This window comes from Hippoglossus hippoglossus, chromosome 12 (assembly GCF_009819705.1).
Source record: "Hippoglossus hippoglossus isolate fHipHip1 chromosome 12, fHipHip1.pri, whole genome shotgun sequence".
Lineage (NCBI taxonomy): Eukaryota > Metazoa > Chordata > Actinopteri > Pleuronectiformes > Pleuronectidae > Hippoglossus > Hippoglossus hippoglossus.
The window spans coordinates 13,172,339-13,187,009 of NC_047162.1; the positions used below are offsets into that span (position 1 = coordinate 13,172,339).

Below are 14,671 nucleotides of genomic sequence, written 5' to 3' on the forward strand. Positions count from 1 at the left end.
TCTGCATTGCATTATCGCATTAAATAGTTCATGCTAGTGCATTATGATAACAGTGATGGCTAGGAAACTACGAGCAGTTGCTGACTCAAACTAAATGTGTCTGTTTTTAATTACATTTCTGGCAGATAATGTGGTAATCAATATATTATCATTTTAACTTCTAAGTAAGTTGCACTTTTAATATCAGACAATTAATTCACTCAGATACCTGATAAAAATACATTTGCTTTATTTGGATCTTCATTGTACACATGGATCACATAAAGAGACAAGCTTGAATATACTGACCAAAAGGTAAATAGACTATTTAAAAATGTTAAGGGTATATCCACAACATGTTAATAATTACTGACTGTATTTCCTAATACAAGTTGGTCATCTCTGATAAACCCATTTTCATATGTTGATAATAAATAAGGAGACAACAAAATTACTAGATGACTCATTTACCAGTGCCTGTTAATATCACTAACATCCTAATTAAAAAAAATAAGCATCTATATATCAACTAAAAAAATATTTTTTCTGTATTTACAGGGAGGGAAAGATATGTACAAGTTTTTACAAGAAGTTCAGAGGCTCCCTGGAGCCTCTGCAGAGACCGATACACGATGGGCTGGTTGTTTAGAACCATGCCTTAAAACAGATCACGGTTCAGATCTTTTATGTTTGGAGTTTGAATTAGAGCCATATTTTTTTTTTCATTCCCCCTTCACATGGAAAAAAAAAGCCATTGTTGCATATTGTGAAACAATGGCTGCAGATCTGGAGTGAGTCCTCAGGTTGTTAACTGTAACTGACTCCTGCTCCTTTTCAAGAAAGGTAAATTTTATTATTTATTTTCTACTTTTAGTAGCAGGTGGAGAAAGATAGTTGCTCCTGCTGCTGCTCAAAAAATTTGACTCATTATGTCGTCCATAATAAAATAAATCTTATCTGACCCCAGCAACAAGTCTGGGTTTCAAAATGCTGCAAGACATTCGTAACTATCTATATTCATAAAATGAAATAACAGCTACTCTTTCAGATGTATGTACAGTAAGAAGGCATCATGAGAAAGCAGCTACAGGCTTGTTTGCTGACAGTAAAGTTAAACGTCTATGACATTTTTATGAAGCAAAGAAAAGCTGAGCAGCCCTGAGCTCCCCCTCTACCTTTGGCTCTCTGCGATCAAGGTAAACAAACTCTCATTTTGTAAATGATAGGTGACTGGAAGGAGTGAACATGACCTCATCATTTTTGGAATATATGTACAGTAGTTTAATAACAGTTCTATCTACCCATGATCTGGACTAAGATTCAGAAAAATCTATACTCAATGAACATTACATTAATGTACAGTGTGCTAGAAACCAACAGTCTACAGTGACTGGGACTGGAAGGTTCACGTTTACATAACTTCTACTTTATCCTCAAACATCAGGAAACTGTATGAGAGAAAACCCGAGATTCAAAATCCACCTCAACTCTTGATTCACATTTCAACTTGAAGTGAACTTTTTTCCCCGGTTGTTCCTGTTTTTATTTTTGTGGCTCATTTGCTTACTTTCCCTTCAAAATAAAACACTGCTCTTCCTGGTGAGGATTCTCTCCTTGTTCAGCTTTGTCATTTCCGATCAGAAGCAATTTTTCTGAATTAATATTATTGGGCTTTTACACTCACTCAAGTCTTTGCTGACTCTTTGCATTTGTTTTGCTGGAGCTGAGACTGATAGAAGGTGAAGCTGAAGTCCGTCTGTCAGGAGCTGCCTATGTGCACAGTTTCTTCCATTTTTCTTTGACCTTCTAGCACACAGAGCAGGTCTTGGAGCCTCCACCACCGGGGTTGTTTGCAGGAGCTAAGTGAACAAAGAAATGATCAGAGAAAATAATCAATATATTTGTGAATCAGGTTACATTTTCTTTTTTGTGTTATGGCTAAAAAACTGATTAACACACAACTATTTAACTGTACAATTTCAAGCTTCACTGTCTTTTCGTAGGCTACTACTCCACCATATGATATACCAGACAACTGCATTATTCCACAGAATCACCTTTACTGGGTGCAGCCGCCTCTCGAGCAGCCTTCTCTTCCTCTATAACTTTGAGTTTGGCTTCATACTCCTCTTTCCTAGCGTTCCACTCCTTCCTGTTGTTGAGGATGCCGTCCAGCATGGGCTGGATTTGTGGGTGGAAGCGAGAGAACTCCTGAACGGAAAAAAAGGGGAAGCGACAAATTACGTCAATACAAATAGTTAAAGTTTAGTCAAGGAGGTTTTTCTTCATGCTTTTTGATGTTACTGTGAACATAATGTGAGGGGGTTAGTAGTCACATTCCCCCATTCAAAGAAACGGTGCTTCTATACGGCTTCGCTTTTCTATCGCACATCATTCTCACCCTGACTTAATAGCAGTCAAGGTTGGGTTCTGGGGATCTAACCATTCTGATACGTGGACGTCCCACTCTACCACCTGGGCGGTTGTGGCTCAGGAGGTACAACATGATCTGCTGGCCTTTATTTTTTCAGACCCATCTTGTACACAATTTCACAATCCAAAATAAAATGGACCGGGAACCCGCCCCCCCCAAAAAAAACATAAACCGAAAACAGCACAATTGTGAATCATTACCTTGTAGACAAACGTGCAGACAAAGTCAATGAAACCACATTGTAGTTTTGGAAGATCGGCTGACTTGTTCCTGTCCATCATGGGCTGTTGGGAGGGACATTGACAAAATAATTAAATTAAAAACAATCAATATAGTTGTATTAGTGCTGCACACAGTTTCAGATTGATGCTCATTGTTTGAATTTGTAAACTCACAATGGGTTGCTGTTCTAGTACCGTCCTTTCCAGGTCACCCTGCTCCCAAAACTCTGCTGCTACAGACAAGGCAACCTGAGACACAACCACACACACACACACACACACACAGACACACAGAGTCAAGATTGGAGAAGCAGCAAGCACTCAGCGAGTCTCTCTTTTATTGAATGTTTGAGCTTCTCACCTTGCTCTGTACCTCCCAAGGCTTCGTGATGGCGGACAAGTCACATGCGGTCATCATCATGGCCCTGAAACGAAATGTGTGAATCAGAGAAACCTCAAGCAACAAAAGAAAGAACTGTCTGTGTGTGTGTGTGTGTGTGTGTGTGTGTGTGTGTGTGTGTGTGTGTGTGTGTGTGTGTGTGTGTGTGTGTGTGTGTGTGTGTGTGTGTTCGTTTGACTCACATGAGGATCTCTTTCCTGGTCGTTTCTAGAGACATGAAGTCGACCCACTTCTTCTCGTCCTCATACGTGTGGGAAAGGTCCACGATCTTCTGGAACATGGTTCTTTTCCTGGGAATACAAGGAAAGGAAGTATTTCACTGGTATATTCTTTACCATATAGACATGAAGGTAGTAGAGAGCAATAAGTAGGAGTCTGTTCTGACTTGAAATAAAGAGCCAGGTCCGTGGCGATGATGGCGATGTCCATGAGATGAATGACATGGTCCACCTGTCGCCTGTGGAGGTTCTGGTAGATGTTCAGTGACTGCAGGTGAGAGGAAGGGAGGGAGGTGGACACCAGTCATAGTTAGCCACTGTAGGAGATGACGAGGTGTCAGTGATGCATGAGTTAAGTTGTATTTTAGTTCACATCTTTTTCTCACGTCATCATTCAAAAGGAACTTTCCAAACTCTAGATGGTGCCGTTCCAGGATGGAGGAGCCATGGAGCTTGGCCATAGGGTTCCCAGATCTGTTGGAATCAGAAATCAATGGGATTAAACATGAGATTAACAACAATCACAATCAGCTTCGAGTATAAAGGCTTCAGTATTGACAATGGGAGTATGAGTGTAGGGCTTCTAATCATTTCTTTTATTCCAGGCTGCTGGTTATAGTCCCAATGGAATAAGTTTTATTTGCAAAGTCTTCATGAATAGTTAACATCACATACACATACAATAAAATAAATTTGACTTAAAAAACAGGTGTTGTGTGTTTGTATAATTTGGGGTTTAATTTTGTTTCTACTGTGAAGAAGTTCCCATCAGCACTTACTTGACTTGGTACAAGTTGTTTGTCCCTCTGTGATCGATATCATGCAGGAAGCCTGCGGTTATCATGGCCATCACCTCCAGGTCAGTGTAGTATCGCTTCAGCATCCCCGTCTGAACACACACACCCACACACACAAAGTAGTCCAGTAAAACAATTACACAAAACATGGTGGAGTGCAGTAAAGACTTTGAGATATCAAAGTTGAACATTTATATGCAGAAACCTAAAAAGCTCCTACTGTAAATAGAGGTGAACTTAATAATACCGTTAATAGCGTAAACATGGTCTGTCCAACGTTGAAGCCATGACGCCAGTTGTGGTAGGTGATTCGTCTGTAGCCTTTACTGACAGAGTACAGGAACCGAACCAGCACCTAAAGTGAAGTGTAGAACCAACACTGTGAACCTGGAGCTGGTGAAATCAAGACATAACAAACCTGTGGCACACAATCTGGAGAGGGAATATTAGTACGTGTGATTATTTGTTGGTCTAGATCACCTCTTGAGGGACCTGGAACTTCTTGACCACCCCGACCTCATAGTACATCTGGATCGCGCACTTCACCAGCTCCATCTCTGTGCAGTTAAAATCCGAGAAGTGGAACTGGTAGACCTCGAACTTGTTAATCATCGGAGGTAGTTCTTTTTTCTAAGAGAGGAATGAACAGGAAGCAGAGTGGGATAAAAGCACTGGTGGCAAACATAACAGATTTAGTAACTGACTTGGTTTCTTGCAAATGCGATGTCACACTCCCACAAACTTGCACAAGTCAAGTTTTAGTTTTACCAGAATGGCAAGAAGCTCATCCTCTTCACACGCTGCAGGTTCACGGCTGTAGACCTCTCGGGTGTTCTGGGAGAAACGAGAGGTTGTCATGTGCATTGGTTGTAAAACAGTCATAGTGAACAGAGAGTGTAATTTTTTTCATGAAACACTGTTGACAAGGTCACTAGACCTTTGACAAAGGTACATACAAATATAAATCTAATATAGAGCACTGACCAGGACATTCTGAATCTCATCATCCCGACATTTGACATGGTACAGCACCATGTCCTGAGCGATTTCTTTCCGGTTCTCCAGCTTGTTCATTTTGTCGTAAGTGTCCGTGTTCAACACCGACCAGCCCAGGAACTGGGTCAAAGCCTGCGAGACAAGAAAGAGGCTCAGCTCATTGTGAACTTTACATTTTATGTATTTATCCACAGACAAATACAAATAAACAGAAAAAAAAACATATTTCCATTGTATCACAACATTACAGGAGTGATTAGTTTTACCTCCATGAGCTGCTCATCCTGATCATCAAAAGGCTTTCCATCTTTTCTGTTGTAAAAAGTGGCCACACCCACAATCTCTTCTTTTTTGTTGACAATTGGCAGCGAGAGAACGTTTTTTATGGTCCAGCCACTGCTGTCAAGAGGCTCAGTCTGCAAAATAACAATAACAATAATAATTATAGTAATAATATAAATTTAAATCTTATAAATAATTGTAATAATCTTGTATGAGATCCAAGTAGTGTTCCACTTCAGTGGTGTTTGGCCTTTCTTAGGTCTCTTACCTGAAACTGAAACGTCTCATCAGCGGCTGCATTCATAATGTTACAAATCTACGTAGAAGGAAAAGAAAAAAGATTGATCACAGGGTTAAATATGCAAATAGTTAAATTTGGTGTTAACTGATTCAACATCTTTTTGTAAAGTGTAAAAACAAAAACAACTCACAAATCCGCTCTCAGCAACATAGGTTGGCAGCCCGCTAGACAAGGCCCAGTGATCTGCAGGTGGGCTCCTGTGTGACAGACCAGTGAACAGACAAGTTAACAGTTATGTGATGGTCGACTGACAATCTGCTTTGATCAATGCATTTGTCATAGTTTTTAGTCTGTGTTTATCACTGAATAAAATTAGCATAAAATGCCATTTTCTTCAATTAGTCCTGGAAATTCAATAACTTAAAAAGGGGTATTGGTATATTGTTGTCAATCATTCCATCATCACATGTGGAATAAATATTCAGCCTGAGGTGAACGTGACAACATCGTTACTTACGGTATTACTTTGATGTCTTCTTTTCCGTGTAATATATAATCAATCACTTTGTAGAAAATTACTTCCTGGAGAAAGAATCAAATGTAGAGGTCAGAGAAAGGCCATCTTCAAATACTTTAGAGCGCTGATAACACTGTAAGATAAATGTGATGAAACAAAAGTACCCTGCCATCTGGAGTTATGGGACCAGAGTACGGTGGCTGCTCGCCCATCAACACAGGCCAGATGTCAAAGAACTCCTGGGAAGAGACACACACAGAAAAGTGCAGAGGAAAGAAGTGACTTCATGGTTTTAAATACATATATGCACAAAATGTGCGATACTACAGGTCAGCTACCTTTTCCTTTGTCATGTCGAGTAAGCCCACGGAGTAGCGGTCACAGTTGAGGTAGGCTCGGACTGTGTACAAGGCTTTGTGAAACTGTCGCTCAATGTCTGTGAGCTCCTCAAACACCTTGTTGGCCGACCAGAGCAGCAGCTAGGAAACGCAAAACACATGGAGTATGTACGCTCATGTGCAGCGTTTAATTCAAGTAGTGCAAATGCAACAGTATATAAAAAGAGTGTACCTGTCCTTTACGTGTCTCGCAGTTGTGCAGGTAACTCAGATGGTAGATCTTCAAGTTCAAAGAGGCGACTTTCAGATACTTTAAAAAAAGCTAAATGAACAAACGAGAGAAAAAGCAGTTTTAAGGCACCGTAGGACACAACAAACATTGTGACTTAATAATATAAGATGCAGTTATGTTTGATAATATCAAATATGAAAGGCTGCACAAAGACAAGGTGTGATTTAAAAAAAACACTGCACCATAAATGTGGGTTTGAATCAGTCCGTGATTTTGCTTGTTCCAGAAACAGGATTTGGTCAGAGGAGAGTAAGATGACTGTGTTTTTTTAATTAAGTTAATTAAATATCATGACAAAACTGAAGCAAATAGAAAGTGTTATTATTTACAATCCGTCTTTGGAATTTCTCTGTTCTCATTCTACTTGTTTCTTTCATTATCTGTTGATATTTGACTGTTTTAGTGTATAGGCCTAAACAGTTAAAGAACATTATAATGTATTAATTTAATGATGATATTAAGAAAAGTTAACAGCCCTGGTAGCTACAATGTATAGTTTATAGTTTATTTATATTCTCTTTCATGCACCTAATTGAGCATCAGCTATTTGGAACAGTTTGATTCATGTCTGTCTATTAATTATTCCATTAATCTGCTGCCCACGTCTCTTACTGACCTGTCTTAACCTCAGGCTTATTTCTATTTTTAGTTCATTCCTGATAGGGATCACCATCCATGATGGATTAATGACTCAACCTATGTTAAAGGGGACATAGCATGCCCATTTTACCACAAGTTGATATGGTTCCTTGGGGTCTTAATGAAATGTCTGTAACATACTTTGGTCAAAATACCACAAGGATCATTTAAAACAGCACCCTTTTTACCCTGTATAAAACAGCCCTCCACAGAGTGACCTGTTTTGAGTGCCTGTTCCTTTAAATGCTAATGAGCCAGCTCCCCCCTCCCCCCTCTCCCCCATGATTTTAAACGATATAAATTACATATTTTATATGATATAAATTATCAAATATGCATCCCATACTTTGTATTCCCCTTCTGTTGTCCTGGAGTTTTAATTTTCCCAATCACATAATTAAATGTCCCCCTCTGCCCATCCACTACAAGCACACAAGCAGACAGACAGAGAGAGAAAGAAAGGGGTGGGGGGGGCTATGAAGACCATCATTTACCCCCGAACCCCGACATTCAACGGGTACAACAACAAGCGGAGAAAGCAGAATCGCGGGCTGACCTTATATATACAGTCTATGGGGCTGACCAGCGCGGAGAAATGCGCGGAGAAATGCGCGTGTATTGTGACGACACAATACACAGGAAGCTCATTCCAGTCACTCAAGCATGACGTTTCTGACTTAGAGGAACCATAACAAAACGCGCGAGTGTTTTTTTTCCAGAGTTTTTGGGTTGGTAGACATGCCAGATACCCAAATTAATGTGTAGAAGCACTAACAAAGTGGAATTTTCATGATATGTCCCCTTTAAACACACGCCTCATCGGCTCAAAGGGAATTCCCCTCCAGCTGTGGTGACACCCTTCATCAAAATGTGATAAACTATCAATGCTCAATTTCTTCTGATTGAAGCCAAAAGCAGAATCAATAGTTTAGCCTCTGTATTATGTTCTGTGTGTCTGTTCTGTGTGTGTTCTGTGTGTGTGTTCTGTGTGTGTCTTCTGACGTGTAGTCCGGACTCACGTCTTCGTCCTCGGCAGTGAAATGTGGTCCGTTGGTTTTGTTCAGAGCCATGATCACAGCCACCATGTCTTTACCGTTGAGGATGGGTGTGGCCAGAATGTTCCTGGTCTCGTATTCTGTGAGCTCGTCGACAAACGAGCTGAAGTGCTGGTTCTAAAAGAGAGAAAATATTATGAAACACTCTTTTGTGCACACACACACAATTTATTAATATTTTCATGAATGTATTTTGTTGTACATAGGAAGTGAAGTGGGGCCTCTAAGCTATGTACATAAATCAAGTTTAACAAATTACTTATGATAATGTCAAGAGGTAATCATTAGATTTATTTCCTGCATGATTTACAAAAGCAAAATGTCCCACAGTCATTATCAGCTTTCTGCTTCACAAAGCTCATAAAGATGACACAGTATTCATTTAAATCGTGGTACGATACATTATTAGTGTCTTCTGATAGAAAGGTGCAGTATAACATGGACACACGGTGCAAAGTGAACCAGTTTTGATCTGTTTTAGATTCTTGCTGACTAAATGCCAGAGGCGACTAATCCACAGCCAGAGCAGAGGCTGATGGGATCTGGAAATAAATGGATTATGTCTGAAGGGGGATTTACACCCTCACTTGGTCACAAGTACAGCTACATGTTACTGATGCTTCTTTCAGTTGTCTGCAACCAGCAGGCTCTGTTATGAATGTGTTGAGAATATCATACTTCATGAAAACATCTGGATTATTAAGGACAATGGCTGCTCCTTGTCTGTTTCTTGTTATTGTCTCATTACCTTTTAATACATCCCATAAAAAACAAATGAGTCGTCCTGAGTTTTGTCACTTGAACGTCATCAAGCTGACACAAGATATGGTAAAGTCTTATTTTCACCTAGAAGTGAATTTACTATCAGATATAGATTTTAAAAATGATTAAAATTTCTGAAACTTTGCCATAGCGCTGTGATTCTGCTTTGTGCTGCAGTATATCAGTGTATATGCTGATATACACAAATGTTGTGTATATGCTGATGTACACAATCTTTGTGTATTTGCTGATGAATACAAACAAACTGCTCCGAATGCAATTTTAACTTATCTCCATATCACATCTTCAGGAGAACAACTACGGGCAAACCCATTAAAACATATTTAATCAATGAATTACGATTCTTTCCTGCTGGTAGAGAAATTAAATTATAAATGTTAAAAATGTAAAGTGGTTAAAGTCAATATGTGTGAGATGTAGGAATTGAAAGCTGTCGCACCACCTGGTGTAAATATGATGAATTACACTGTGATAGCATTAAGGCTTCATCAGTCCAGGTTTAAGTTTAGCTTTCATTGATGGATTTTCTTCCCCCCCACTCCCCCTCTTACCTCTTTGACATTTTTCACGTTAACATTCTTCTTGGTCTGGGCCACGTTGCCGACTATTCCCATGTCCAGCGGATAGACGATCTCGGAGTCCGGCGGCACCACACAGTCCTCCAGCTCTGCCGTTGCGTTGACGTTGAAGAGCCTGGTGGCGAGCTCCCCGATGCCGTTCCGCTGCCGGTACATGAACAAACTGCACCGGTCGGCATTGATGAGCATGCTGATTCTCTTCAGGATCTTGAAGACCACTTTTTCCACGTTGATGTTCTCCTGCATGTCTTTGATTAGTTCGTACATTATTTGGCTTTCCTCGACCTTGGAGAAGAGGAGAAAAAACAGAGACACTTTTAGAGTTTGGTCTTACAGAAGACCAGAAGACGTAGGCCAACATAATAAATACAGACGCTGGCCAGAGGTCTTGCTGTAATGACAGGTTCCATTTTTTCTTCAGAAACAAGTAGAGGAACAATTGAATTTACCTGACTGAGCTCCTGGAGCTGGCTGAAGTCGATCTGTTTCTCTGCGAGTCCCGACGCCTTCGAAATGGAGGCTGGGCTCATCTTCTTGGCAAAGTACTGTTTCGCAAACGCAGGATTCCCATTGAGGAACTTTTCCACGTCCTCCTTTTGCACACTCATGGCTCCCTCTTCCTCCTCTTCTCCCAAATGTCCCTGTCGTCTCCCTCTTCTTCAGCCCAACGCTGCTTTACGTGAGCTGCATCCAACGGCTCCGAGTGGAAAAACCAAGCACAACGACGCACGCTGTTTGTCCAGTTTATCCCCTAAAGAGGAGAAGAGCAGATTTTACCCATGTGTCACAGAGAAAGTGGGGATCAGATGTGGGCTCATTCAAACTAAAGGATAAAAAAAGATAAAATCACCCGTGTTGGTGGGATGAGCGCAGCGAGAGAGGGAGAGCCCTGAGGACAAGGCGGAGGGCTGAATCCAAACAATCCCTGTGTCATCAGCCGATAGTGCTGAAGGTTAGCGGGGATCTGCCGATGCTAAACTTGTCAGCTGATCATCTAGTAACAGATATGTGGCCTGATGATCCAGCCCCTCTGTGTGCCTCAGGATATTCACTGTACCTTTTTAACAGCACAAATCAAAGTCTGACACCTCCAAAATACACAGTGTTCACTCAAACACATGTTGGGTTCCACTGAAAATGAAATAGATGCCGTAATGTACTGTATGTAGAAATTATGACAGCACAGCATCATGTAACTACAGCAACACTCAACTTCCCTTTTCTTTTTTGCACTCCACTGCAAATCGAGATTCATTACAGACTTAAAAAGATGACATAGATATTAAATGTATGTATCTGAATGCATGTCTCTTTAAGTTTCGCAATGTGTTCACCTTAATTTCAGCAGATATCTGTCATCTGCTTTGATATAAACAATACAGGAAAAGTCTAAGATACACTAAACACATCCATGCATGTTTTTGTTCATCATATCTACAGTATATTCTCCATATTTTTCCTTTTTCTATCTATCATCTACTTTATACTGTGTCAGGGATGTTGGCCCATACTGCACAAGCTCTTTAAGTCCTTATTAAACAAGGCCTCTCCTGGCTTAAGCCCTATTTAGTTAGGCCACCGGCTGATTATCTCAGCCCCCAAACTCTCCCACTTTCTCCACATGCAGAGTCTCCACAGAAATGACCATGACAGTGACTCGGGAGACGAGGGAGTGAGCGCCACAGATTTTCTGAGAAGACGGAGAGAGAGAAGTCAGTGAGAGGCTGGATACCGATGTGACAATAATGAGATTGTACTGTTAGTCATAGTCGGACTGGCCGCGGTGGCCAGTGTTCCCATGGATGCAGCAGGTAGTCACAGTGTGGACAATGTTCAGTGGTTCTGTGTAGAAATGAATCAATTTGTTTAGAGCAGACAGAACCTGTCTATAATCAGGTTTCATAAACACCTTAAACAAAGGGTCAGATAGATAATCTGCTTCCACCATAGTAGATTAGGTCCAGTGTGTGTGTGTAAGGCGGCCGAGACAGCTCAAACAAGCACATTAACAGAAAACACGAATGTAAAAGCCACAAAACTGAAACACAATCATCGCAATTACTTTCATTTGTGCGGTGAAGCCAGTCGCTGCTTAAATTGTGATGCTTGTAATTCGAGGTGTTACGGTACGGGTGCCTGTCGCAGCCAAAGAAGAAACGTGGATGACAACACCTCAAACGGACACGCATCTTATTTTAAACAACAATTCACTTGACCTCACACGTCCATGACTTGACCTCAGTAATAAACTCAGCTGTAACTGATGCATACTGGTTAGAGTTGAAGTCTGTCTTTTCCCTGCAGATCATTGTTCTCCCTCCAGCTGCAGCACCTGTAACCACCTCTGTGACGACGCAGCTCTGCTCTGATTGGCTGAAGGCTTCACTGACACACCTGACGTGTTTTATGTTTTTATTCTAAGAAGTTCCGATTTATTTCTCTCCAAAGAGGATTGAGATGTATTTGATCTCTTTCTGACAGATGATTAAATATTCACACACAGCTACTTTACACTATGGTGTTAATCTGCAGGAGTGAATTTATTTCAGGAGTTTGTTGGAGTGAAATAAGTAATGATCTTGTGGCTTGTAACTTTATCGCTCACATTTATTTTTATCATTTTATTTAAACATAAATTAAAACATACTCATTAAGGACGTAACATACTATACAATGAAACATGTGTATATCCAAACCACTACTTGTAATGCTGACATGTACCACAGGATGGCAGCAGACTCACATCTTATCCCCTGTACCCATGAAAGTCCTCATATACCCCTGGTTCATGTTGTTACCGCATTTACTTGATTAAATGTGTTTTTAGGAGTTTGTGGCAAACACAGAATAGTAATTATTACTGTCAACCACTTGGTAGTTTAATTTGCGGGCATTTTATGTGAATGACAGTAAATGCATCAAAGATCCCGAGCTAGACACTAACTGGGGGTAATATGGATCCATGGTCCTAAACACCCATAGGCCACCGGGTTGCGCCAATAAAGACACAATTTGACATAATACGCAAACAGTTATTGCAAATGTTTTCGATGACTCAATACAGAAGGAAGCTTCAAGAATTCGGCTAATTGAAAATAAACAGTAAAACTCATGAATTTCTTCTTTTTGTATCTACAAAAAAAAGAGTCATGATCCCACATACCAGGAAATATCACCACGTTTTGTGACTGAGCACTTTGCAGTATAAGCTAAAGGTTTCAGGTCAAGTGAATAAAGATATAAACGTAGTAAACATGACATTCAGCAGAGGAGAGCAGAACATCCTCTCAGCCTGGGTCCAGCCGAGTTATCAGCCAAGTCCTGACCTGAGGCTCGGAGGAGGCTCTGGTGATGGAGCCGTGTTTGGACTCAGGCCAAAGGGTCAAAGGTTGATTTATATAAATGGTCTTAGAGGATCAATAGAATTACTTACCATCAATAATTACTTTACTGTAAATGGACTTATCTAGAGTCATAACATGTGTGTGGGAATCAAATCCTTGGACGATTATACTAATTCATTTTTACTTTATTTAAACGCATTGAAAAATAGAGGAGTGGCATTTGTATGTGCCTCCTTATAAACCTTGTCGTGGCAATTCTGCAATCCCACTCTGACAACGAGGAACGAGACACAAATCTCTCACAGTGTTGTCACACTTTAATGCTCAGAGCCTGGTGCACAAGACAAAGGTTGGTTTGTAATATGCACACCGATGGGAAGCTGTTCTTTTTCTTTATACATTTGGCTCCTTCCTCCCCCTCTGGTTGAGGGTTAGGGTTTCTAAGCCAAAGGTCAGGATCTGCTGATGGCATCAAGGCAACAAGGCCATAGTTTAGGCAATCAGGCCAAGATTCATTCAGTTGTACAGGATACAGTGTGATCAAGGTTACATTGTCTAAGATTCAATCATGATCAATCAAAGGGGAAATTAACATGATTACATTGTGAATGATCAAAATGTTACATTTCCCTTACAACCTCTAATTTTGATTCAATGTATTTTATTTATAGGATTGTTACGTGTAACTATAAAAAGGTGTGTAGTAAATCTATTTCTGTCAATGATGCATTTCAGGACATGCAAGTAGGATTATAGTGCTGAGCAGCAGAGTCTGTCTGGACTGTCTCTCCTGTCTGTGTCCTCACATGTGGTTCAAGTCTCATATTATTATTCTGTAGTATTCTTATTATGAAGAAATGTGCAATAGTATTATAAAGCCACAATTGGAGAGGTCTTTACATGTCATCACGTGATACAGTGTGCTGGTGGTAATCTCATGTGACCACACTTAATCCAGGAAATAAGAGTTCACAAGTTCACAGAAGGGAGTAGGTGTGTGTCTGTGTGTAGCTGCATTAACACACACACACACACACACACACACACACACACACACACACACACACACACACACACACACACACACACAAACACACACACACACAGGGCATGTTGTAGTGACAGTGTTTACCACCTCTCCATTTGCAATTACATGTAAGAAGAGCTGCCAATTAGATCTTTACTGTGCTGAAACACAGTAAAGTGTATACAGACAAGGCAGTTTTATTCATAGAGCACATTTCACACACAGATGTAGATTCAAGATGCTCTACCTGGACATTTTTTTACATGTACAGCTCAACAGGAGCCACAGTACAGAACGAGATCAGAAGATTGCATTTAGTAAAACATTATTCACTCGTCCCTGTGACTCAGCCTGGGACTGTGAGTGGTGCACAGGCTCAAGTGTGGATTCCCTGAATGTGTAAATAGGGCTTTACTGACTGAAAAGCTGTTTGCCAACAATCGCTGTGTCAGGAAAACAAAGACGTAAAAACCAACTTTAATTTCGCAGCGTTTAATCGTATTCTCTCGTTGATCCCACACAGGCTCAGT

At 40.5% G+C, this 14,671-nt stretch overlaps 1 protein-coding gene across 1 annotated transcript; it reads right to left on the reverse strand.

Annotated features, from left to right (window-relative positions):
- Positions 1-687: 687 nt before the first annotated feature.
- Positions 688-10,753, reverse strand: pde6b (phosphodiesterase 6B, cGMP-specific, rod, beta). The gene is made up of 24 exons (XM_034603045.1): positions 10,621-10,753; positions 10,220-10,521; positions 9,744-10,055; positions 8,374-8,526; positions 6,656-6,745; positions 6,424-6,564; positions 6,250-6,324; positions 6,086-6,150; positions 5,759-5,825; positions 5,596-5,643; positions 5,312-5,461; positions 5,034-5,177; positions 4,818-4,883; positions 4,530-4,679; positions 4,297-4,404; positions 4,032-4,141; positions 3,639-3,726; positions 3,420-3,520; positions 3,217-3,324; positions 2,996-3,059; positions 2,809-2,883; positions 2,614-2,697; positions 2,037-2,190; positions 688-1,838 (listed from the first exon to the last, which is right to left on the reverse strand). Exons 2-24 carry the CDS (start codon positions 10,376-10,378, stop codon positions 1,786-1,788), a joined length of 2,565 nt encoding a protein of 854 aa, XP_034458936.1. The 5' UTR covers positions 10,379-10,521; positions 10,621-10,753; the 3' UTR covers positions 688-1,785.
- Between the last annotated feature and the right edge of the window lie 3,918 nt (positions 10,754-14,671).